At 61.3% G+C, this 22585-nt stretch overlaps 1 protein-coding gene across 7 annotated transcripts in view; it reads right to left on the bottom strand.

Moving 5' to 3' along the window:
• PRDM15 (PR/SET domain 15) overlaps positions 1-22585 on the bottom strand; it is a 66761-nt gene that overhangs the window by 9665 nt on the left and 34511 nt on the right. For all 7 annotated transcript variants that reach the window (XM_078452742.2, XM_078452743.2, XM_078452745.2 and 4 more), the window contains 13 exons: positions 21339-21520; positions 21108-21202; positions 20509-20596; positions 17499-17666; positions 14887-14981; positions 13934-14065; positions 12522-12656; positions 11768-11931; positions 10828-10907; positions 10347-10466; positions 5034-5165; positions 3462-3545; positions 2966-3141 (listed from right to left, as the gene is read on the bottom strand). In XM_078452742.2, the coding sequence (XP_078308868.1) occupies positions 2966-3141; positions 3462-3545; positions 5034-5165; positions 10347-10466; positions 10828-10907; positions 11768-11931; positions 12522-12656; positions 13934-14065; positions 14887-14981; positions 17499-17666; positions 20509-20596; positions 21108-21202; positions 21339-21520 (1651 nt within the window). The remainder of the gene's footprint in view (positions 1-2965; positions 3142-3461; positions 3546-5033; positions 5166-10346; positions 10467-10827; positions 10908-11767; positions 11932-12521; positions 12657-13933; positions 14066-14886; positions 14982-17498; positions 17667-20508; positions 20597-21107; positions 21203-21338; positions 21521-22585) is intronic.

Below are 22585 nucleotides of genomic sequence, written 5' to 3'. Positions count from 1 at the left end.
ATCAATGCACAGAAATCTGTTGCATTTCAATACACCAATAACAAAGCAGCAGAAAAAGAAATCAAGGAATCGATCCCACTTACGGTTGTACCCAAAACAATAAGATACCTAGGAATAAAGCAAACCAAAGAGATAAAAGATCTCTACTCTGAAAACTGTAGAAAGCTTATGAAAGAAATTGAAGAAGACACAAAAAAATGGAAAAAGGTTCCACGCTCCTGGACAGGAAGAGCAAATATTGTTAAAATGTCGATACTATCCAAAGCAATCTCTACATTTAATGCAATCCCTATCAAAATACCACCACAATTTTTCCACAGGGCTAGAACAAACAGTCCTAAAATTTGTATGGAACCACAAAAGACCCTGAATAGCCAAAGCAATCCTGAAAAAGAAAACCAAGGCTGGGGGCATCACAATTCTGGACTTCAAGCTGTAATCATCGAGACAGTATGGTACTGGCACAAAAACAGACATGTAGATCAATGCAACAGAATAGAGAACCCAGAAATGAACCCACCACTATATGGCCAACTAATTTTGGACAAAGCAGAAAAGAATATCGAATGGAAAAAAGACAGGCTCTTCAGCAAAAGGTGTTGGGAGAACTGGACAGCGACATGCAGAACAATGAACCTGGACCACTTTCTTACACCAGACACAAAAATAAACTCAAAATGGATGAAAGACCTAAATGTGAGACAGGAAACCATCAAAATCCTAGAGGAGAAAACAGGTAGCAACCTCGTTGACCTCGGCCAGAGCAACTTCTTATTAGACATGTCCCTGGAGGCAAGGGAAACAAAAGCAAAAATGAACTACTGGGACCTCATCAAGACGAAAAGCTTTTGCACAAAGAAGGAAACAGTCAACGCAACTAAAAGGCAACCAACAGAACGGGAGAGGATATTTGCTAACGATGTTACCCGTTAAAGGGTTAGTATCCAAAATCTATGAAGAACTTCTCAAACTCAACACCCAAAAAACAAAAGACCCAGTTAAGAAATGGACAGAAGACGCTTTTCCAAAGACGTCCAGACGGCCAACAGACACATGAAAAGATGCTCAACATCACCAATCATCAGGGAAATACAAATCAAAAACCCCCATGAGATACCACCTCACACCTACCAGAATGGCTAAAATTAACAACTCAGGAAACAACAGGTTTTGGGAGGGTGCGGAGAAAGGGGAACCTTCGTGCACTGTTGGTGGGAATGCAAACTGGTGCAGTCACTGTGGAAAACACCATGGAGGTTCCTCAAAAAGTTAAAAATAGAACTTCCCTACGGCCCAGTAATTCCACCATAGGTATTTACGCAAAGGGTACGAAAATACAGATTTGAGGGTGCACGTGCACCCCAATGTTTACAGCAGCACTGTCAACAGTAGCCAAACTATGGAAAGAAACGCAACGTCCACCAACTGATGAATGGATAAAAAAGATGTGGTACGTATAAACAACGTCATATAACTCAGCCGTCAAAAGGGATGAAAACTTGCCATTTGCCACGACGTGGATGGAGCCAGAATGTATTATGCTAAGCGAAAGACGTCAGAGAAAGACACAGACTGTATGATTTCACTCATATGTGGAATTTAACAAAACAGATGACCATACGGGAAGAGGAGGGGAAAACAGAGAGGGAAACACCTCTAAGAGAGTATGAGAGAGAACAAGCTGAGGGTTGATGGAAGGAAGGGGGTGGGGGATGGGACTAAGGAGGGCACTGGTCGTGCTGAGCACTGGGTGTCGGACGTAAGAGAGGCATCATTAATTCTGCTCCAAAAACACTATTATGCTGTATGCTAACTAACTAGAATTTAAATAAAAATCTGAAAAAAAGACTTAAATAGATGAATTATGCAAATGCCCCAGATCTTCCTTTGGAACAAGCGCCCAGGCCATCCAGGGTGTGCTTGCCTCTCTACAACTGCTCCCTCCAGTCAGCACCCTGCTCGGCCCCCACGCCATGTGGAGACTCCCCGTTCTGCACTCTGGATTAGCCGCTCTGGAGGGAGGAACAGGGGAAGGGAATCAGCGTCGTGCTCCTGTCCTGCTGGAATTCCAATGAGAACATAATCTATGACCCTACGGGGCGCCTGGGTGACCCAGGCGGTTGAACATCCGACTCTGGGTTTCAGCTCAAGTCATGACCTCACGGTTGTCGAGGGATCGAGACCCATGCTGCGCTCTGTGCTGACAGCTCGGAGCCTGCTTGGGATTCTCTTTCCCTCTCTTTCTGCCCTTCCCCCGCTTGCTATCTCTCAAAATAAATAAACACACTTTAAAAATCTAGAATGTTAGCAAAAAAAATGTTTGAGGCTATTCATTCATTCACTGCTTCCCAGGTGCAGGCACTGCAAGTCAGAGGGGAAGGTAAGGCCCAGGCCCTGCCTTAAGAACTGTGGGTCTACGGAGGGAGACGGGTCTGTGAGTCAGCACCGGGGGGGGGGGGGGGGGTGTCTCGGAGCAGGGGCAGTGTGCACCAGACAGACGGGCAGAGTAGGGGGTGGGGTCTCTGAGCAGGGGCAACATGCACCAGACAGGGGGCGGGAGACGGAAGCACGGGAGTGGGGTCTGGGGTGGGGGGGGGGGGCTCTGACACCAGACAGAGGGGCAGGGGGCAGGGCGAAGTCAGCACTGCGGCGTCTCCAAGTAGGTTCTGCGCACAACAGACAGAGGGGCGGGGAGAAGGAAGCGTGGGCGTGGAGGGGTCTCGGAGCAGGGGCAGGGCACACCGGACAGGGAGGCGGGGAGGAGGAAGCGCAGGGGTGGGGGTGGGGGTGGGGAAGGTCTCAGAGCAGGGGCAGCGCGCACCCCGACGGGGGCGGGGAGAAGGAAGCGCGGGCGTGGGGGCGGGGGCGGGGGTGTTGGTGTCTCCGAGCAGGGGCAGCGCGCACCCGACGGACTGACGGACGGGCGGGGGAGGAGAAGGAAGCGCGGCCCGCCCCCCCGGCTCACCTCTGGGTGCTTGCGCCGCATGTGTCTGCTCATGGACGCCCTGGTGGACACCTTGGTCCCGCACAGCTGGCAGCTCTGCGCCTCCACCTTGTCGTGGGTCAGCTGCACGTGCTTCTGCAGCATGTACTCGGTGACGTACTTCTTGTCGCACACGGAACACGTCCACTGTTTGCCCACTTCTCGCGCACGCGGGGAGGAGACAAGGTCGTGAGTGGGGTCGTGCCACGGCCCCCAGGGCGGGCGAGGGGGGTGCCTCGCGCCCTGCACGCGCTGCCGGGGTCACCTGCCAGGTGAGGCAGGGGACGGGCAGGCCAGCGGCCTCTCCGTCGCGGCGCACGGCGGCGCGATGCTGCTCCCACATCTGAGAGTCCGAGAGTGGGTGCGTGGGAGTGCTGGAGGGCTGATTTTCAAGGGGCAGGGGCCGCCTGTGGAGGCAGCACACCGAATCGTCTGCACACGCCGGCCCCCGCCGCGTGCAGCCCGCTGCCCCGCTTACCCGTGTGGATGAGCTTGTGGGTCTCCATCGTGTTCCTCTCGCTGAAGGTCTTTCCGCACAGCTCGCACATGAAATCTTTGATCCCTGCGGAAGAGGGCGCGCGAACGTCAGGGGCTGGGGGGGGGGGGCGGGGGGGCTCAACTCCACTCCTCGCCCGAGGGTCCCCGTGGGGTGCCCAGGACGCGGGGGGGGGGGGGGGGGGGGGGGGGGAACGGAAACTGCAGGAGACCCCAGAGCAAATGCTGACCCCACGGAAAAGCCGGGGCAGCTCAGCGAGCACCTCCCTCCGCGGAGGGTGGCGTCGCCGCCCGGCCGGACCCGCGGGACCGCCGTCCACCCCAACGGGCAGAGCCCACGCGGTCGGCCGTGCTGGGCATCAGCTCCCGGTGAGGGAAGCCGGACACCGCACCGCAGAAGCTTCCCAGGGCCCCACCCCGGCCGCCCCCCGCCCCGGGAGCTCAGTCTGCGGGGATCGGCCTGGCGAGCACGGGTAGAGCCCTCAGACCGCGGCACCCCTGACGCGGACAACAAGGTGGACCCTCAGCACGTCTCCTAAACGGGGTCTTCCCCGGAAATGGAAACAAGGAAAGCGATTTTAGAGACCCAGTCGCTCGGTCCCGGGAGTCTGTGCCGAGTCCCTGCGTGTGCGGGGCCCCGAGCTCGCGGAGGGGCAGGCAGGCACAGAGGCAACTATGTCCTGGTGGCCAATGTGCCTGCGGAGCGAGACGGAACCGAGGAGGCGCGTGGCCCAGTCCCGGCCAGTGACACAGCTCCCCAGAAAAGGCGCAGAGAGTCTCCGATGGGCTCCCCGGGGAAACGAGGGCACCCGTAATCAGCCAGGGACGCAGGGCCAGTGGCCAGGTGGTGGCCTGGACCGCTGTGGGGGCAGTGAGCGAGGGGGGCGCGCGGGTGGGCGGGGCCGGACAGTGTGGGCCTCAAAACCCAGGTGAGGGAGGACACGGGCACACAGAGAAGTTTCCCTGGAAGTTTCATGCACAGACACACCTGGTCACCAGGGGGACCTCTGAGCTCCCACGCCCCCTGGTTCTCACTCACACACGCGTTTATCCACACGTAACGTTTTGTAAGAAAGGAACTCATGCCTGTTGCTACAGAGGCTGTTTCTTCCCCGGTCGTATCACAGACCTCTACGTAAATTAACATCGCTTTTAACGGGAGCCCTGTCCTCCGTGGACGCACAGACACGGAGGCGCTCCGGGGCCTCCCGCCCCAGACGAAACCGTGGCCAGCGGGCCCTTGTCCGATCACGTCTCAGGCCCACGCCCGGGCAGGGAACCGGCCGTTGCGAGGCAAGAACACTAGGGATCGGCAGGTGGCGCCGAGACCCGGTGGCGAGCCGTGCAGGGACCCGGGCTCCCGTGTGTTGGGGACGGGGACGCGCCGGCCGGGCGCCTGGAGGAGGGGACGGCCTCTGACACCTGAGGCCGCCGGCCCACAGCTCCGAGGACGGCACTCGCAGAACCGGGAAGCCGGGCCCGCCGGGAGCCGCAGGTCGGGGGCTACGACGCGTCCCAGCGGGCGCACCGGAGCGCAGGCGCTCCGCGGACTCACCCGTGTGCCGCTTGTAGTGCTTGAGCATGTTGACCTTCTGCGCGAACTTGCGGTGGCACTCCTTGCACTCGTACTCCTTGATGCCCTTGTGCAGCTTCATGTGGTGGCGCAGCGCGTGCTTGGTCTTCATGCCTGCCGGCGGGGGAGGGGGCAGGCAGGGGGCACACTCACAGCCAGCCCGCCTCTCCCGCCTCCAGAGCTGCCCTGCACCTGCCCTGAGTTCCCCAGGACGCTGCGTTGCCACAGCGCCCGCACCCGGGGCCCTCCACCACTGTGCCCGCACCCGGGACCCTCCACCACTGTGCCGGCACCCGGGACCCTCCACCACTGTGCCCACACCCGGGACCCTTCCCTGCCATAGCGCCCCTGCTGGGGACCCTCCACCACTGTGCCCACACCCGGGACCCTTCCCTGCCATAGCGCCCCTGCTGGGGACCCTCCACCACTGTGCCCACACCTGGGACCTTCCCCTGCTGCACTGCCTGGGACCCTCCACCACTGTGCCCGCACCCGGGACCCTTCCCTGCCGTAGCGCCCCTGCTGGGGACCCTCCACCACTGTGCCCGCACCCGGGACCCTTCCCTGCTGCACTGCCTGGGACCCTCCACCACTGTGCCCGCACCCGGGACCCTCCACCACTATGCCCGCACCCAGGGCCCTCCACCACTGTGCCCACACCCAGGACCCTCCACCACTGTGCCCGCACCCGGGACCCTCCACCACTGTGCCCGCACCCGGGACCCTTCCCTGCCGCACTGCCTGGGATCCTCCACCACTGTGCCAACACCTGGGACCCTCCTCTGCTGCACTCCCCGGGACCTTCCCCTGCCACAGCGCCCGGGACCCTCCACCACTGTGCCCGCACCCGGGACCCTTCCCTGCCATAGCGCCCCTGCTGGGCACCCTCCACCACTGTGCCCGCACCGGGACCCTCCACCACTGTGCCCGCACCCGGGACCCTTCCCTGCCATAGCGCCCCTGCTGGGGACCCTCCACCACTGTGCCCACACCCGGGACCCTCCACCACTGTGCCCGCACCCGGGACCCTTCCCTGCCATAGCGCCCCTGCTGGGGACCCTCCACCACTGTGCCTGCACCCGGGACCCTTCCCTGCTGCACTGCCTGGGACCCTCCACCACTGTGCCCGCACCCGGGACCCTCCACCACTGTGCCCGCACCCGGGACCCTTCCCTGCCATAGCGCCCCTGCTGGGGACCCTCCACCACTGTGCCCGCACCCGGGACCCTTCCCTGCTGCACTGCCTGGGACCCTCCACCACTGTGCCCGCACCCGGGGCCCTCCACCACTGTGCCCGCACCCGGGACCCTTCCCTGCCGTAGCGCCCCTGCTGGGGACCCTCCACCACTGTGCCCGCACCCCTGCCGTGCCCCGCACATGGGACTCTCCATTACAGCATTTGCACCACACCCTGGACCTTCCACTGTGCCTGGGACCTGGGCCCTCCACTGCCCCACGCCTGGGACCCTTCACAGTGCCTGTACCCCACCCTGGGCCAAGACACCCGTCCCAGTGCCCACACCACACCCCATAGCTAGACCCCCCCCAATGCCCATGCCCAACCTGCAATAGTTTCCACTCCTCCCTGTGCCCAGAGCCCCTCACAGTGCTTGTGCCCTACCCAGTGCCAAGATCCCTCCCTGCCCCTGCCCCGCCACAGTGCCTACACCACACCCTAGACCTTCCACACTGCCTGGGATCTGGGTCCTCGGGCAGGCACAGGTCTTGGTGAGCGTGCAACAAGAGAAGAGGTCGGGACTTGGGGGGTGAATCTTCCCAAAGGACCCCCTCCACCAGTGCAGATGGGCAGTTATGCCCTCAGAGGTCCAGACACGTCTGGACACCTCATGTGATCAGGGGCCTGCCCGGACCTGAGGGTCGGTGCTCAAAGCAACCACCGTGACCCAACGGAGTCACCCGCTGAGAGCCGTGCAAGCCCGCCACAGAGTTCCTGTTGGTCCTGAGGGCGCTAATGTTAACCGAGATTAGAATTCAGTTTGCTGGACATTCGATCTGTGCGGTATACGCACGGACTGTCAGTCTACCTTTCATTAAGTGTAACAAAGTCAATCTTGGCTAAAGGAGGGGAGATAAAGTACAACCTAACTTGGGCGTCGAAAAGGGACGACCCTGGTAGAGGGTGTGAGTGAGTGGTGGGGGGGTCCTGGAACAGGGTGTGAACCAGCAGCAGGTGGGGGTCCTAGTACAGTGTGTGAATCAGCGGGGGGGGGGGGGTTCCGGCACAGGGTGTGAATCAGTGGAGGGGGGCCTGGTACAGGGTGTGATCAGTGGGGGGGGGTTCCGGCACAGGGTGTGCATGAGAAGTGGGGGTCTTGGTTCAGTGGACAGTCTGAACGGGAAAGGCCGGGGCCACAGAAGCTGTGGGCAAAAACCACTGCAGAGCAGGTGGGTGGGGGCTCACAAGCACAAGGCCGATGCGTCCAGTCCGGCTGGCTGCAGACCTAACCAGTCAAGGGGCCCTGGACAGGCCACGGCTGTCACCGCCACACAGAACAGGACGTGGGGGGACTACGGGGTGGGGCAGAGTCCGACCACCGCTGGTTCTGCCCTCGGTAACGGTAGTGAAACAACGGCCGCGTCTGGCCACGGTCCCCGCCGGGTTACCCGGGAAACCCCGTCCCGGCGAATGGGGAGGGGAGGCTCAGCCAGCTCTGGCTGCTACTGGACCCCAGGCCAGGCTGAACCCAGGCCTCCACAAACCCTACGCGTGCACGAACCCAGCCTGGCCGGGCTTGGCCTGCACAAACACGGGCCTGCCTCCACGCCAGACCTGCACGAACCCGGGCCCGGCTGAGCTGTGAGAAGCCACGAGAACCGGCCTGTCTGAGCCAGCAGAGGGAGCAGGAGTCTCCCAAGCGCCGGTCCGCCAGAAAAGGCTTCTAAGGCTACAGGAAGCGCAAACGTGTGAGCCTAGCTCTGACTTCAGAAGAGCGTTTTTCCCTTAATAAGCGGGTTTTAGTTTCTCAATCGAAACCATCACACGCGCTCATAGTGAAAAGCTCCAGGAGACAAGAGGTTAGCCCCGAGGACGCGGCCCAGCAGCCCTGCCGGGTCACCCCGGCCCCCGGGACACCGCTGAAACCATTCTGGCCACGCGGAACACACCCTCCGCCGTGCGGTCACTTCTGTCGGCGCCATGTGAACCCGCCCCACACAGCGTGGACAGTGCAAACCCACCATCACGTTGCTTTCAGCCGTGAACACGACTCACAGCCCGTTAACATGCCTGCCACGCCGGCACCTGCCACGGGACCAGCTCCACTGCAGGCGCCAGACTGAGCAGTGAGCCAAGCCACGCCCCGGCCACACAGGGAGAGGGCCACGTGGGAAGGGACGAAGAAAAGCAGGATAAAGCGGGGACGGGGTGGGGGGGGGAGAGGGGACAGAAGGGACCCGGATGCCGGCTCATCACGTGGGATGTCGGGGGATCCTCTCAGAGGAGGCGGCTGAAAAAGTGATCTGGAGGAAGTGGGGGAGGGGCCAAGAGCTGCACAGGGGAACAGCATTCCCGGTGGAGGGAACAGTGAGTGCAAAAGCCCTGAGGCCAATGTAAACAGTCCCTCAGCGTCTCAAGCTGTTCTCGGTCACAACAGTGCTGCAGCAGAAGCTCGTCTTTATGCTGCAAACACCCCACACCTGCACCTCCCACCTCCCCCCATCCCCCCCCCACCACAGCTAAAATGAACAGATCCTAAGTCACAAAGTAACTGCGTGTCATAGGCACAGAAGGAGAGTCACGACAAAGCTCTCCCCCCTGCCCCCTGCCACCATTCCGACCTCCCACCGCGGCCTCGCAAAAGTACTCAGAATTCAAGAAAAAATCACAAAACTAAACATTAAACACGCTTCTAATATGAGTATGTATGACACATGGCAAGATGTGGCTCTGACCTCACTGCCCTCCCTGGGTACCTGTCCCTCCCCGCCAGGCCCTCCAGGGGACCCAGGCGTGGCTTCTCCCTGCCCCCCGGAGGGAACCACTCTAGCAGCTACACCTCCGACCCTCCCCGTCTCTCTCCTGCTCCACACTGTCCCCTCCAGCCAGGGGACAGGTGGCAGCAAGTGGGGGAAGGGCTGAGAGAGCTACAGCATCACTGAGACGGGCACAGAAACTTCTAGAATGTTCCTACAAAACAGAGACAGAGGTTCTCTTGAAGAGTGTAATGGGTCCGAGGCAGAAGCAACAACTTTACCTCGTGTGCCAGTTTGTGTTACCGTCAGAAAAGTAAAGTTAGGTGCCTGCCTTGCTTTTCCAACAAAGGAGGCTGCGTGCTGCCCTTGCACAAGGTGACTCTGGAGGACAAACAAGAACTTGTCACCTCCAGGGAGACAGATGGGGGGGAGGGCGCAGGCAGGAGAAGGGGAAATGATCACGTTTTGTTTTCCCTGCAGTTCATTCTTCCTAAGCTTTTACACGTAATCTTATTTCAAGTGTGCTAACGGGTTATCCGGTGAGGGGAATTACGAGACATCTGTGTTTTCTTCGTAGTTTTCTGTTTAACTTAAAAAACAAGTAAAGGAGGGGCACGCGGGTGGGTCAGCCAGTTACATGACTGGCTTCTGATTTGGGCTCAGATCATGATTTCACAGTTTGTGGGTTCCAGCCCCTACATCGGGCTCTGTGCTGACAGCCAGCGTCCTGCTGGGGCGCTCTCCCCTCCCTCTCTCGCTGCCCCTTCCCTGCTCATGCTCGCTCGCTTTAATAAATAATGAATAAATAAGAACCCAATAAAGGAAAAAAAAAACCTTTATAGAATACAAAATGTTTAAAAGAGCTAAAGGCAAAGCCAAGAGCCCTGATGTGCCCGGCTCTGAACGGGGCCGAGCTGACGCTGTCCGCTGCAGACAGCGCCTTCACGCGGCCCCAGAGGCTCTTGTGTTTTGCAACAGAAAAGGGTTAAAAATTTGCCATGTCCTGGGATGACCTCCCCCCCCCCCCATTTTACTTACAGATGGAACATCTTTTGCTAATAGGTTTATTATTCCAGTAATTTCACCCGAAAGCCGGGGACCCAGGCTCACTGGTCACAGCCAACCCATCCCACATGGAAGGTTCGGCTCAGCCGCAGGGAGGGGCCGCGCACTTGGCCGCACGCGAGGAGCGCACGGCGGGTCTTCCGGTGTCTCAGCCCCTGGCTGCTCGCTCACCCCTCTTTTCAGGTGGCTCACTTGTGCCTCGAGTCCATCGCGGACGCCCTGCGCTGCCTGTGTCCCGGCGCCCTCACCCCGCCCGGCCCGGCGACGCCGCGCCCCCCGCCCCCGGCGCCCGCGTACCTTTCCCGCACTCGGCGCACAGGTACTCGCGGATGTTGTCGTGCACGCGCATGTGCTCCTTCAGCATGTCCTTCCGCGCGAAGGACTTCCCGCACTGCTCGCAGGCGTGGCTCTTCACCCCTGCACGACAAGCGCACCAGCGCTTCAGCACCCGTGGACCCGCCCAGCCGCGTCCCCCGCCACGAAGGCGGCGACGGAGAAGCGCGGCGCGACACAGCTCACGGCCTCCACGGAACCTCCGCTCCGGCTCCTCGGCCGCGAGAGGGACCCCAGGAGCCGCCGGGGCCACAGGGCAGGGGGCCGCGCTGGGGACGGAAGCGGTGGCCAGGACGCAGGGACAGGAGAGGCCAGAGAGAGAGCGCGCGGAGGCGGGGGGGCGGTGGGGCGGCGAGACTGCCAGAGCAAGGAGCGTGGGGACAGGCCCTCCAAGCGGGACGCCACGCCACCCCGGGTCCGTCCCGGTCCCGCGGCAGCGCGCTACCTGTGTGGATGAGCTTGTGCCGCTCCAAGTTCCCGATGCTGTTGAAGATGCGCCCGCAGATCTCGCACGGGTGGATGTACCTGCGAGGAGACGCAAGCCTCAGGGCGGGCGGCAACAGCAGAGCGCTTGCCCCGAGCCCCTTCCTCACGCAGGGGTCGCAGAAAAGAGGCTACGTGGAGGCCGCCGGACACGAACACTGCAGCCTCCAATACGGGCTGAACCGTGCGCCCCTCAAAATCCACAGGCTGGAGTCCTGACTCCGGGCCTTCAAAAGGTGACAGCATTTGGAAACAGGGTCTTCACAGAGGAGTGAAACATCAGGTCACCAGGGTGGCCCCACTCGAGTATGACTGATGTCCTCGCGGGAAGGAGAAACTGGGACACAGACGCGCACGGGGGAGGACCACGTGAGCACACGGCCAGGGCAGCGGATAGGAGCCGAGCTGGGAAGCCCCGGCCTCCAGGGGAAGCAGCCCTGCCGACCCCTGAACTCAGACCTCCCGGCTCCAGGCCTGACATCCCACGTTCCCACCGTGCAGGCTGCCCAGCCGCCCCGTTACCGCAGCCCAAGCTGGCTACGGCGGCCTCCACACGGGGCGGCCGCTGGCTCGCCCCCGCACACGGCACTGACCACGGCTACGGCATCCAGGGAACCTAATCACGGTGGGGAAACGGGGTTGCCGGCGGTTCCGGAGGCAGGCCGAGAACGACACTATCAGTCTGTGGTGCGGTCGACTTGCGCTGCGGGGCCAGGAGGGTGAGGGAGGCGGGACCCCCCCACGTGCGGGATAAAGGAGGTGAGCGTGCTTCCCTCAAGACCCGGCCACAGGGCTCCCGGGGGGGGGACAGACCCGCCCGCCGAGCACCTGCCTCCCCGCGGGGAACGCGCCCCCTCTGGCATCGTGCCAGGCCCTGGAAGCCCAGCCCCAGGAGCCCTCACTTCTGCACGTTGGGGTCCGGCAGGTTCTCCCGGTGGATGACCATGTGGGCGTGGTAGGTGGCCTTCAGGGCGAAGCGGCGGTTACAGATGCTGCAGCCGTAACCCTTCTCCTTGTGCACCTCCATGATGTGCTTCAGGTACTCCTTCCCGCGGCCGAAGGTGAGCTGCCGACAGGCGCACCGTTCACGCCCGCGCACGGCCTCCCGCCCTCCAGCTAACGATGGCACCGCTGGGCGCCGAGGCCCCGGTGACGGCCCGCCGCCCGGGCCGGACAGAGGGGACTCCCAAGGGCAGGGCCGGCGCCAGGAAACTGCAGAGCGGGGGGGAGCGGGGGAGGCGGGCGCCAGCTGCTCCCCGCTGCAGACCGGCCTGCCCCTGCACCCTCTCCTGCTCCCCACCCGCCCCACCTCCCGGACGGCCGCATGGCCGGGTGCCTGACGCAGGCGCAGACGCACGGGAACCCATACTAGGTAGGGAGCGAACTGCGTCTCCGCGGAGCAGCGAAGCCTAACGCGGGGACCACCGCGCACGCCGCGAGCGGATCACCACCCGCTGCACGGCCTCCGGAGATGGGTTCCCCACCCCAACCCGGGCCCCCGCGCGGCCGCACGCACGCCAGCCACGAGACGCCTCCGAACCGGCGGTCCGCGTGAAGAGGGGGAGCCACGCCCACCGTCCCCGAGCGGCCCCGCCCTCTCTCCGCCGGACGAGCCTCCTTCCCGCCAGCCTGGGCGCCAAGGCCCGCGGCGAGTACCTGGCACCGCTTGCAGCTGTACTTGTGAGGCTCGGAGTCCGCGCTGGCGTCCGAATTGTCATCGTTCTCCTCCGAGGAGATGCCGATCTTGCCGATAAACTCCTCCCTCTGGTGGTCGTCCATCAGCGCAATGTCCTGGAAAACGCAGTCGCGAGGTCCGGCTTCCCGCGCGGGCACAGAAGCGCTGACGGGTCCCTCGCCCCCCAGCAGGGCCGGGCCGGCCCACGTGGAGAAGGCAGTGGGTCCCACCCGGGGCTGCCTGCCGTGTCCCCTGTGGCTCCCTCGGGCCCGCGCACACCCCCGCTCAGTGCGTAGCGAGCTGGCGGCCAGGCGTGGGGTGCCTGCGCGGGGCTCGGCTCCCCGTCTTAGCTGCTCGCCCCCCACGGCTGCGACGGACCTGGGCTCCAGGCTCCCGGGCGCGGCCCATTTTCTGCCAGAGGCCGCCAGGGGCGCACGGCACCGCTGGCCAGCTTTCGTTTTTCAGCAAAACTTAGGATTCTGGGAAGGGTGGACAGGTTTCCTTTGGACAGTTCGCTATCGCGTCTAGGAGGTTTTCACGGGGGCCTAGGCTCTATTTCTTACGCAAGTTCAATTCCCGCTTTTCCATTAACACACACACAGCAACACCGTCTGAAGGAGCTGTGGGAGGAGAAGCACCTGACCAGAGCCGCGCAGCCACAGGCGGGCACCGGGGCCGGGCCGGTCACCTGCGCTGGGCCTGACTGAATCCTCAGGAAGCCATGTTTTCATGGCAGGAGAGAAGCGGGCGCTGAGGAGGCGGCAGACTAGCATCCCAGGTCCCAGTGAAGCCCAAGTGCCCCTCACCCCTCCGACTAAAGCTCCCGGACGCTCTTGGGTCCGTCCTCCCACCCCAGCTCAGTCCACGTGGCCCAGCACCTGCCCCGGGGAGCCCCTCACACTCATGCTCGCCCCCCGCCTTTGACTCACACCTTCTCAGCGAAACCCCAACCCGTGCCCGAGGCCGGGACTGCCAGGAAACAGGTCCCGTGCTGCAGGCAGGCGGACAGACGGCTCCGAGGGCCCGGCGAGGGCTCACCGTCCTCACCGGACCCGAGCACCACCTACCATTTCCTCATTTGCCGCCTGGGTCGGCACTTCTGCCCTTAAAGACGACCCCATTCTTGCTGCCCCCCCCCCCGACCCCCTCCCTGGGAAACACCTGGAACAGAGGGACTGCTTGTGAGCCCTGCCCCGTCCTCGCTGCCCCCCCACCCCCTCCCTGGGAAACACCTAGAACGGAGGGACTGCTTGTGAGCCCTGCGGACGGGGCTCCGGATGGATGCAGCAGAGGGTCACAGAAGCCCAGCTGAAGAGAGGCAGTGGGGCCAAGCTGACCACGAGGGCCCGCCACGCGTCCACGTGAGCCACCCGGGAGAGGCCGGTGCTGGCACCTTGAAGTGGACGTGGATGTGGTCCCTGAGCACGTCCACGCGGAAGAACTTGCGGCCGCAGATCTCGCACGTGTACTTCTTGTCGCCGTGGGTCAGCAGGTGCTTGTTCATGTTGCTTCTGCAGGAGAACACCTGCGGGCAGAGGAGCGGGGCCTGACCAGCCGCACCAGGCACGAGGACGCGGTACGTGTCCCCGGTACCCTTCCCACGAGCGGACAGGAGCGAACGGTCATCTAAGTACGAGCCCACATTACCACGGAGACCTAACCGTCCTCTGGTCTCCACTACCAGCGGGATTCTGCTCAACTTTACTCGCTCACTTAACTACATCACTAGGATGGGGCCTGGGAAGAAGCCAGTAAACACAGAAAGAGCCGCAATTTTCTGAAACGTGGCATCAGAGAAGAATTCCATCCTCTGTGCACCGGGTGTCAGCACAAGTCACGTCCACTGCCCACGTCCACGGCTGTTTCCAGCTGTGATGGGGGTGGAGACACAGGCGCTGCCCTCTCCTCGGCCGCTGGGGCCGGGCTGGGATGCGGGGGCCCCGCGGCCTCCGTCACGGAGCTCAGGGGACAAACCAGCAGCAGAAGCCACCTGCGGGGCCCCGCTGGCCTGAGAGTCTCCGTCTGGACGGCCAGTCCTGGGGGCCACGTAAACCCAGAGCGTAGGTGTCCTGAGCCCGTCTGACCCCACCCACTCCAGGAGGAGAACACGAGAGGTGAGTGAAGGGAAGCGATTCACAAGGAACAGGAGGCTACTATTTTCATGGTGACCCGGGGCCAGCCACCCCGTGACCACACCCGGGGTGCTGGGTAGGAAGCTGACTCAACAGGAGGGGAAGACAGGCTCCTGGGGAGGGGCAGGGGCAGCGGGTCAAGGCAGACAGGGGTGAAAACAAGAAGTCGTCGGAAGCAGCAAAGAAGCCAGCGTTAGAAATATCTGAGCCTCACCTTGCCACACACGGGGCATCCCGAGGGCTCCTTCTTGTAGCGGACCAGGTTCTCGCCGCCGGCGTCCAGGTCCTCCCTCTTCACCCGCCGCACTCCTGCAATGCCCGCCCACCCAAGCAGGAGAGTGAGTACACACGGCGCGTGCGTGCCGGGCACCTGCCACTAGGCCAGTGTGGCCGCCTGGGCGGTGGGGGCAGGGTCAGCGGCACCAGCGAGCGCGTGAGGGACGCCCAGCACAGGACGCGGCCGCGCTAACCACGTCTCCTCCCGGCTCCAGGGAAGGAACGGCTGCGTGTGCCCATGGGAACCAGGGACGCGGTTCGTGCATCTGAAGCGTCTGGAAACACAAGGGCAGCGTGGGTTTGGAGTTCTACAGTGTGGAAGGGCGAGCCGGTGCTGACACCAAAGAAAGGGCTTTCCCTCCATTCAAAGGCTCAAGGCAGAGGTCGCATCCTTAGGCGTGACATTTTTTCTTAAAAAGACACCAATATTCATCCTTGCAAGTTAAATCGGTTGATCAGGGAGAGAACGCCTAATGACGATAAGCCCCTTGGGGTTTTAAGACGTAACTGTTCATAACTGGGATCGCCACAGCTTTTTAGAAGTTTGCACGAAACAGGTAATCTTTGAGTAAAAGACAGAAGTTCGCTCTCATTGTTTCTTTCTACACAGCTGACCCCTTCTGGAACCTTCCCGCATCCCATGGTGTGAGTGCAGAGGTGGACTTAAGAACACCCAGCAAGCTGGACATGAATACGTCATTCTCCAGAAGGCTCCCAGTGGCATAAAACGCATCAGATCTGAAGCAGTGGTTTGGACGACGAGCCAACGAAAAAGGAAAAGCCATGAATGCGTTAGTTCGTTCCTGCGGAAAACGATCTGACTGGTGCGTCAGTTGTAAAATGCGGTAGAATCAAGCCCGGGCACCTGTCAGGGAACGCTGAGGGCGGCGTTGACGGTGACGGGCTTTACCGGGAGGGTCTGCCTCAGCCACCCACCAGCCTACAGGGTCGGGCAGGAAGCCTATCCCTGCTGCACAGGTGAGGAAACTGAGGCCCAGTGGCTTGCCCAGGGCCATCCACTCACTAAGTGGGCACCAGATTTGGCTGGAGAGGCCCAAGGGCACCACCCACGGGTCCCAGAGGGAAAAGATCTCCTGAAGCCACAGGAACGACAGCCAGGTCAAAAAGTGGAGGGCGAAAATTATACAGAATGTGCCTCGTCTTATTTCGAAGAGGCGTAATGACGGGAGTACGCACGTCTTTGTGCGGAACAGTTCCAGTTCCATGCGACTCCGCTTTCTTTTTCGGCAAGCCTGTACCTCATCCGCAATTCTTTTCAGACTTTCTTATAAAGGTGCTCTGGTCAGTGTCACTTACTGAGGCCTGGTCAGCAAGAGACAAGGGGCTTCTAGAGGAAAAGCCAGGATTATCGCAACTAGAAAGCCAATTTAAAGAGGGTCTGTCTGGGGCGCCTGGGTGGCTCAGTCGGTTGGGCGTCGGACTTCGGCTCAGGTCATGATCTTACAGTTTGTGAGTTCGAGTCCCGAGTCGGGCTCTGTGTTGACAGCTCAGAGCCCGGAGCCTGCCTCGGATTCTGTGTCTCCCTCTCTCTCTGACCCTCCCCCGTTCATGCTCTCTCTCTGTCTCAAAAACAAATAAACATTAAAAAAAATAAATTAAAGAGGGTCTGCCTGAGCCGGCTCTGACACCAAGTCTGGGCGTCACCCGCAGCCCGGGTGCGTCCCCGCGACTGCTGTCTGCGCCTTCCCACTCGGGGATCCTGTCTGTGCGGCTCCGAGCCTGCCCTGTGGGGCCACCCCACTCCTCACTTCCATCGTCTCTCACTCCCCGTCTCACCCCGGAACCGACCCCCCCCCCCCGCCATCCGTCTTCCTCTTGTACCTGGCTTCCCGTGAGCCCACCACATAGGAGCAGTCCCCCCGGCTCCCCTGCTACAAACGGCCTGGGCCGTCTGGGGCCCGCAGGGAGGATGAGGAATGAGGGAGAAACTACTATGGCCCCAGCCAGCAGCATCTGCCCAGAACGTTTTGCTCCGTGCACAAGATTGGAAGCACGCCCCATACACAATTTCATACGCTGTTTTTCCCTTACTCTCTGTCATATTGAAAGCAGTAAATGCTTTATTAGGTGCAGAGTATTCAATCCTATAAAGGATCAGTTTTTTGGGGTGCCTGGGTGGCTCAGTCCGTCAAGCATCCGACTTCGGCTCAGGTCATGATCTCACGGTCCGTGAGTTCAGGCCCTGCGTCGGGCTCTAGGCTGACAGCTCGGAGCCTGGAGCCTGCTTCCGATTCTGTGTCTCTCTCTCTCTGTGCCCCTCCCCTGCTCATGCTCTGTCTCTCTCTCTCAAAAATAAGTAATTAAAAACAAAAAAACCCAGTTCTTTTTTTTTTTTTTAGACTCCTTCCCCACCGCAGAACATTTAGGATGTTTCCAAGAGTTCCCACGGACACACAGCACTGTTAAGGCCCCGAGGTACCTCTCTGTGCCTGGGGATGAGGACTCGACGGTGGGCGGGGCCAAACCGCGCAGGGGAGGCGCCCGCCCCACCCCATCCCAGGAGTTCACAGGCAGGGCAGGCAGGCTCACCTTCCAGGTGCCTCCGCTGGTGGTCGAGCATGACGTCCTTGCGGTAGAACATTTTGTTGCAGACCTCACAAGCAAACTTCTTGTCCCCATGCTTCTTCTTGTGCTTGGAGAGGTTACTGTTGGTGGAGAAGAATCTGAAACACATCTCACATTGGAACGTCTTGTCATCTGTCCAGAGAGCAAGCAGACACACGGCAACTTTTAGGTAAATGACACCGACTGCAGGATCGGCATCCCGGCCGTGAGAATGGCGAGGAGGCCCCGGTGACAGGCAGAGGTGCACGAGGGCCACACGGCCACGAAAAGCCATCGTCTGCGCTGCGGGAGCCCAGGGCTGAACCAGCTGCTCCTCGCCGGGGAAGACAGACACCAGCTCCTCTCTGTCACCGCCACCACACCCACAGGCCCCCTCCCCTCCCCAACCACCTGCCTCCGGTCATCCGGGTGTGATTCTGCAGTAGAGAGGGCTGAACCGCCACTGGCTTGGCCCTCACCCTCCACCCACCCCGACTGCAGCCCCAACCCCCAACCTGCATCCTTCCCGCTCCAAGGCTGAGCCCCCACCTGCTCCTCTGCAGCCCGCCTGTCACCTGCCCTTCTCTGCCACCTTCCCACCCCCCCACACACAAATGCCCGATTTCCGCCACCGCTCGCAGTCCTGTCTTGTTCTAGATGCCTCTTTAGCAGGCACACCCCCCCCCACTCCCCACCCCACCCCCACACCACTTCTGGGCTGGGACTAAGCAGCACAGCTGAGCCTCCCTCCCAGGCGGGTGGCCCGAGTCCCGGGGTCTGAGAGCCGCAGAAGGCGCAGCACTGTCCCCGGGGGTCAGCTTTCTCTGTCACGAGTGCCACCCGGTGCCTGCACTCCTAACTGTTCTTGACGGCTCAGCTGACCGGGACCAGGCTGCCACAGTGCAGGTGGCTTTTCCTGCCGGGGCACACACAGGTCACCAGTGCAGGAGTCCAGACGGGCGCCTGGTCCCAACGGCCACTTTCTGCCACCAAGTCTGCATTTATGTTTCAACAAAATGCAGCAACTAAGAGCAAATGCCTGCTACTTGGGACGTGGTGCACTGGGACATGGGATGGTGGGTTTCTGGGACAGCTGCGCTGCAGGGGGTGGGGCGCTTGGACGTGAACCCACACTGTTCTCTAGGTCCACACATCCATAAGCTTCTCCCCATTCGTAGAACTCCTTGGTTTAACGGTCTATGGGAGACACATTCTCCTAACTTGAAGGATGGAGAAGAGTAGACGGTATGCAAATGACCTATGACACAAATGAGCTAGTCTCCAAGTTGTTCTTGGTTTTCTTTCTTAACATTTTTTTAATGTTTATTTTTGAGAGAGACAGAGCGAGCGAGCAAGAAGGGGAGGGGCAGAGAGAGAGGGAGACACAGAATCCGAAGCAGGCTCCAGGCCCCCGACGCAGGGCTTGAACCCACGGACCGCGAGATCATGACCCGAGCCGAAGTGGGACGCCTAACAGACTGAGCCACCCGGGTGCCCTGTTATTCTTTGGTTTCCATCGGAAACTTCTAACTTTGGAGATTAGAGAGAAGATGCACCTTAATTCACTGCTGCGGTTAGTTCTATATAATGAAAAGAAAGAAACGCCTGGTTTAACAGGCCCTTTATTTGACATGTACCGATAGCTGTTCTGACTCCTTTTATTACTTTGTTTCATTGGTCAGATAAAAAGAGGCCAACTTGTCCCCCTGTCTTGAGGCTACCCCACAGACACCGGAGGGCATGGGGACATTGCTCCGCACTCCTGCAGAGCCGCAGGTGGCCACATGGGGCGCCATCCTGACTCTGGCCACGAACGCAGCTTAGGCTCCTGACAGGCACTGCATCCGTCAAAAAAGCTGGGGGGGGGGGGTGCCCCAGATTTGAGGGCACTCCTGGGGTGCACAGCTCAGAATGCATGTGCGCCTGGAAGCTTCCGGGGCCACCACTTCATGCCGTGGACGGTGCGGAGCAGGTGGAGCTCAGAAAAAACGAGACTCGCGTGCCCTCGGAAAAGCCCCGTCACAGGAGCAGGTGGCCACACGGGGCGCCGTGGACAAACAAGCCAGGGCTCCAGCCCGAGCACAGGACGGGACCCAGCAGATGCCTGGGAGCAGGAGCTGCCCCGCGGGACAGGCAGTGGAGGTTTACCTAAAGCTGCTTAAAGGGTCTGAGACGGGACGTGAGAACCAGCCCACAGGTACAAGGGGTGCACGGAGGGGCCAACAGGAAAGGGGTTCGGAACCAAAGGCCAAGGTAGCAGGTGTCTGAGCCGCCTGCTGCTGGGCCCCCCTTCTCGGCTGTGCTGGGACTCGCCCGTCACCCCCCTTCTCGGCTGTGCTGGGACGCCCCGCTGTCTGTCACCCCCGCTGTCACCCACCCAGTGCTCTGTCTACTCCCTTCTGGTGGGAGCCTGAGCTCAGCCAGGGCCTGAGACGCGCGCCCAGGCCCGCAGAGGCCCCCCCCCCCCCGGCTCGAGGCCTGGGCAAGTGTGCGACACACACGAGTGAGTGAGTGAGTCCTGCGCTTTCAGGACCCGCGGACAGAACGGGCTCGGAGCAGAACCGGTCAATGCACGGCGGCACCACGGTCCCGGAGGCCGGCAGGCTCGGCGGGTAACGGAGGGTGGCCAGCGGAGGGAGGGCCTTCCAGCCAGTGAGATGGAGCCCCCGTCCTGACGCTGTTGCGCACCCCCCCCCCCCCACACACCTCCAGGAATGTCTCACGCGGTCCGGGAGCACCCCGCGCCTCTCGGCCCACCGCCCACCTTTCTCGGGACAGCCTGGGGGTGGGGGTGGGGGAGGGGGCAGGCACAGCCTCTCCCGGAGGCCAAGAGGCCGTTTCCACCCGCGGCTCCTTCAGAATCAGTAACGACCGCTTCGACCGCTTCGAGGGGACGCGAACGGAGGGAGGGGGCGCGAACGGAGGGAGGGGCCGCAAGTGCCCCGGCTGGTTCCGTCCAGCCGGTGGGAAGCGCCGCGAGGGGGCGCCCGCTCACCTGTCCTGCAGTTGTGGAACTCCAGGGCGCTCTCGATGCGGAACGTCTTCTCGCAGGTGCCGCAGCGGTACCGGTACTCACTGTCCACCTGGCGACAGGGGCGCGCTGTTGAGGGGCAGGGGCAGGGGGCAGCTCCACCTAAGGACGCGCCCCCGACCTGCCTCTCGCGACGTCCCGGTGGGTAAGGTCTCCGTCCCCGCCCTGGTCTACTTTGCCGTCCTGTCTCTGTCGTAAGCCTGCTCTACGTCACCGTCCTGCTCTATGTCACCCTCGTGGTCCCCGTTCCTGTCCTGGTCTATGTCACTGCCCCGGTCTACGTCACCGTCCTGCTCTACGTCCCTGCCCACTCCTCTCCTACAAGATTTAGGAACACGAGCAAGCTCTTACTCTCACCATCCAACTGCCCTGGAAGAATCCCCGTTCGGGTACCGCAGGGCGAACGCCAGCCCAGGGGCCCCTCCCCGCTCCTCCCGCCCCCACCCCCACCCCGCTGCCCCTCCTCCCCCTCCCCGGGGACCCCGTCTTCCTTCCCAGCAGCCCGTCCTGCCCATCGCCCGCTGCACCTCCACAACCAGCACGAGAGCCCGGGCCCCACGCACCTCGTTCCTGCTGTGCTTGTAGGAGACGTGCTGCTTCAGACTCTCCTTGCGGCTGAACAACTTGGCACATTCCTCACACTTAAACAGCTTGTCACCTAGGAGCCAACCGACGAAACGCTACTTCACGACTCCGGGCATTACCGGGGCTGCGCCCGCCCGCCCCTCCCCCCCCCCCCCCCCCACCGGGTCCACGGCCACCTCTCCCCCGGTGGGCGTCACGCGGGGACTCACCGTGCGAGCGCACGTGCCTGCTGAGGTTGCTGCTGTTCTGGAAGATCTTGCTGCAGACGCTGCACTGGTAGACCCGCCTGTGCTCCCCCAGCTGCCTGACGAGCTTCCTGCGGATGCCGTGCCGGCTCGACAGAATGAGACTCCTCTTGAGGGTGATGGTGGTGCTCTGATGGTGCGGGAACCTGCCAGGTCAGACAGACACCTGGTGAGACAGGGGGCACACTGCGTCGCTGGGGAAGAAGCGCGAGCTCACAGCCATCTCGGGAAGGGCTCTTCCAAACCTTCCCAGCTCGCCGCGAGGAAGGAGGGAAGGCACTCGGGCACCGCCCCGGCGTCAGGGGAATCTGGACGGGAGACACAGCTTGATCGTCCAGCACGGCCATGCTCCTGACTGCATTTTCACTCTGGCCACCAGGAAGCTCTCAGATTATGCCCCGGGAAGATCCCTGTTTCTCTCGCTTGGCCTGGCCTCTGCTCTGTTTTGTACTTTCTCTGACCCTGATCTTTAAAAATTTCTTCTCCCTCTTAAACGTCTTTCTGACGGCAAGCCACAGAAGTCCTCTGGGCAGTCAGGGTAGGTTAACGAACAGGTGACCCCCTTTCCGACAGCACACCGGCCCCGGTCTGCACGGGATCCGGGATCAAACGAGGCCAGGCACATCGTCAGAACATTAAGAGGCACTACAAAAAAGCCCGAAAAGAAATCAGCATCAGCTTATTCCACGTCAGAGCAAAGATTTATCCAGGAATGACAACTAGAATACAAAATATTTTCCTTGTTCACAAAAAGAAAAGAAAAGAAAAGAAGAAAAGAAAAGAAAAGAAAAGAAAAGAAGAAAAGAAAAGAAACAACAAGGTGTTAAATGTACAGAAACTTCTGTGACAGCAGCACTGTTCCCAACAGCCGAAGGTGGGAGGAGCCCAGGTGCCCACTGATGGAGGAATCTGTCTACGGGATGGGATGCCAGCCTCGAGATGGAAGGACAATCTGACACCTGCTGGCTGAGCCTCGAGCACGGCATGCGGAGTGCCACGGGCCCGTCACAAAAGGGCCGGCATCGCATGCCAGCGCCCAGGCCGGGACCTCACACAAGGTACGTCCGTCTTCACGGAGACAGGGACGGGAGGGGGTGCCGGGGTGGGGGGAGAGGGACATGGGGAGTTAGCGTTCCATGAGGACAGAGTTTCAGTCCGGGAGGATGGAAAGTTCCAGAGACGGACGCGGCTGGAGGCTGCACAGAGCGCGG

This window comes from Panthera onca, chromosome C2 (genome assembly GCF_046562875.1).
Source record: "Panthera onca isolate mPanOnc1 chromosome C2, mPanOnc1 haplotype 2, whole genome shotgun sequence".
Classification (NCBI taxonomy): domain Eukaryota; kingdom Metazoa; phylum Chordata; class Mammalia; order Carnivora; family Felidae; genus Panthera; species Panthera onca.
The sequence above is the reverse complement of the archived record's forward strand: the minus strand, read 5'-3'. Positions and strand labels throughout refer to the sequence as shown.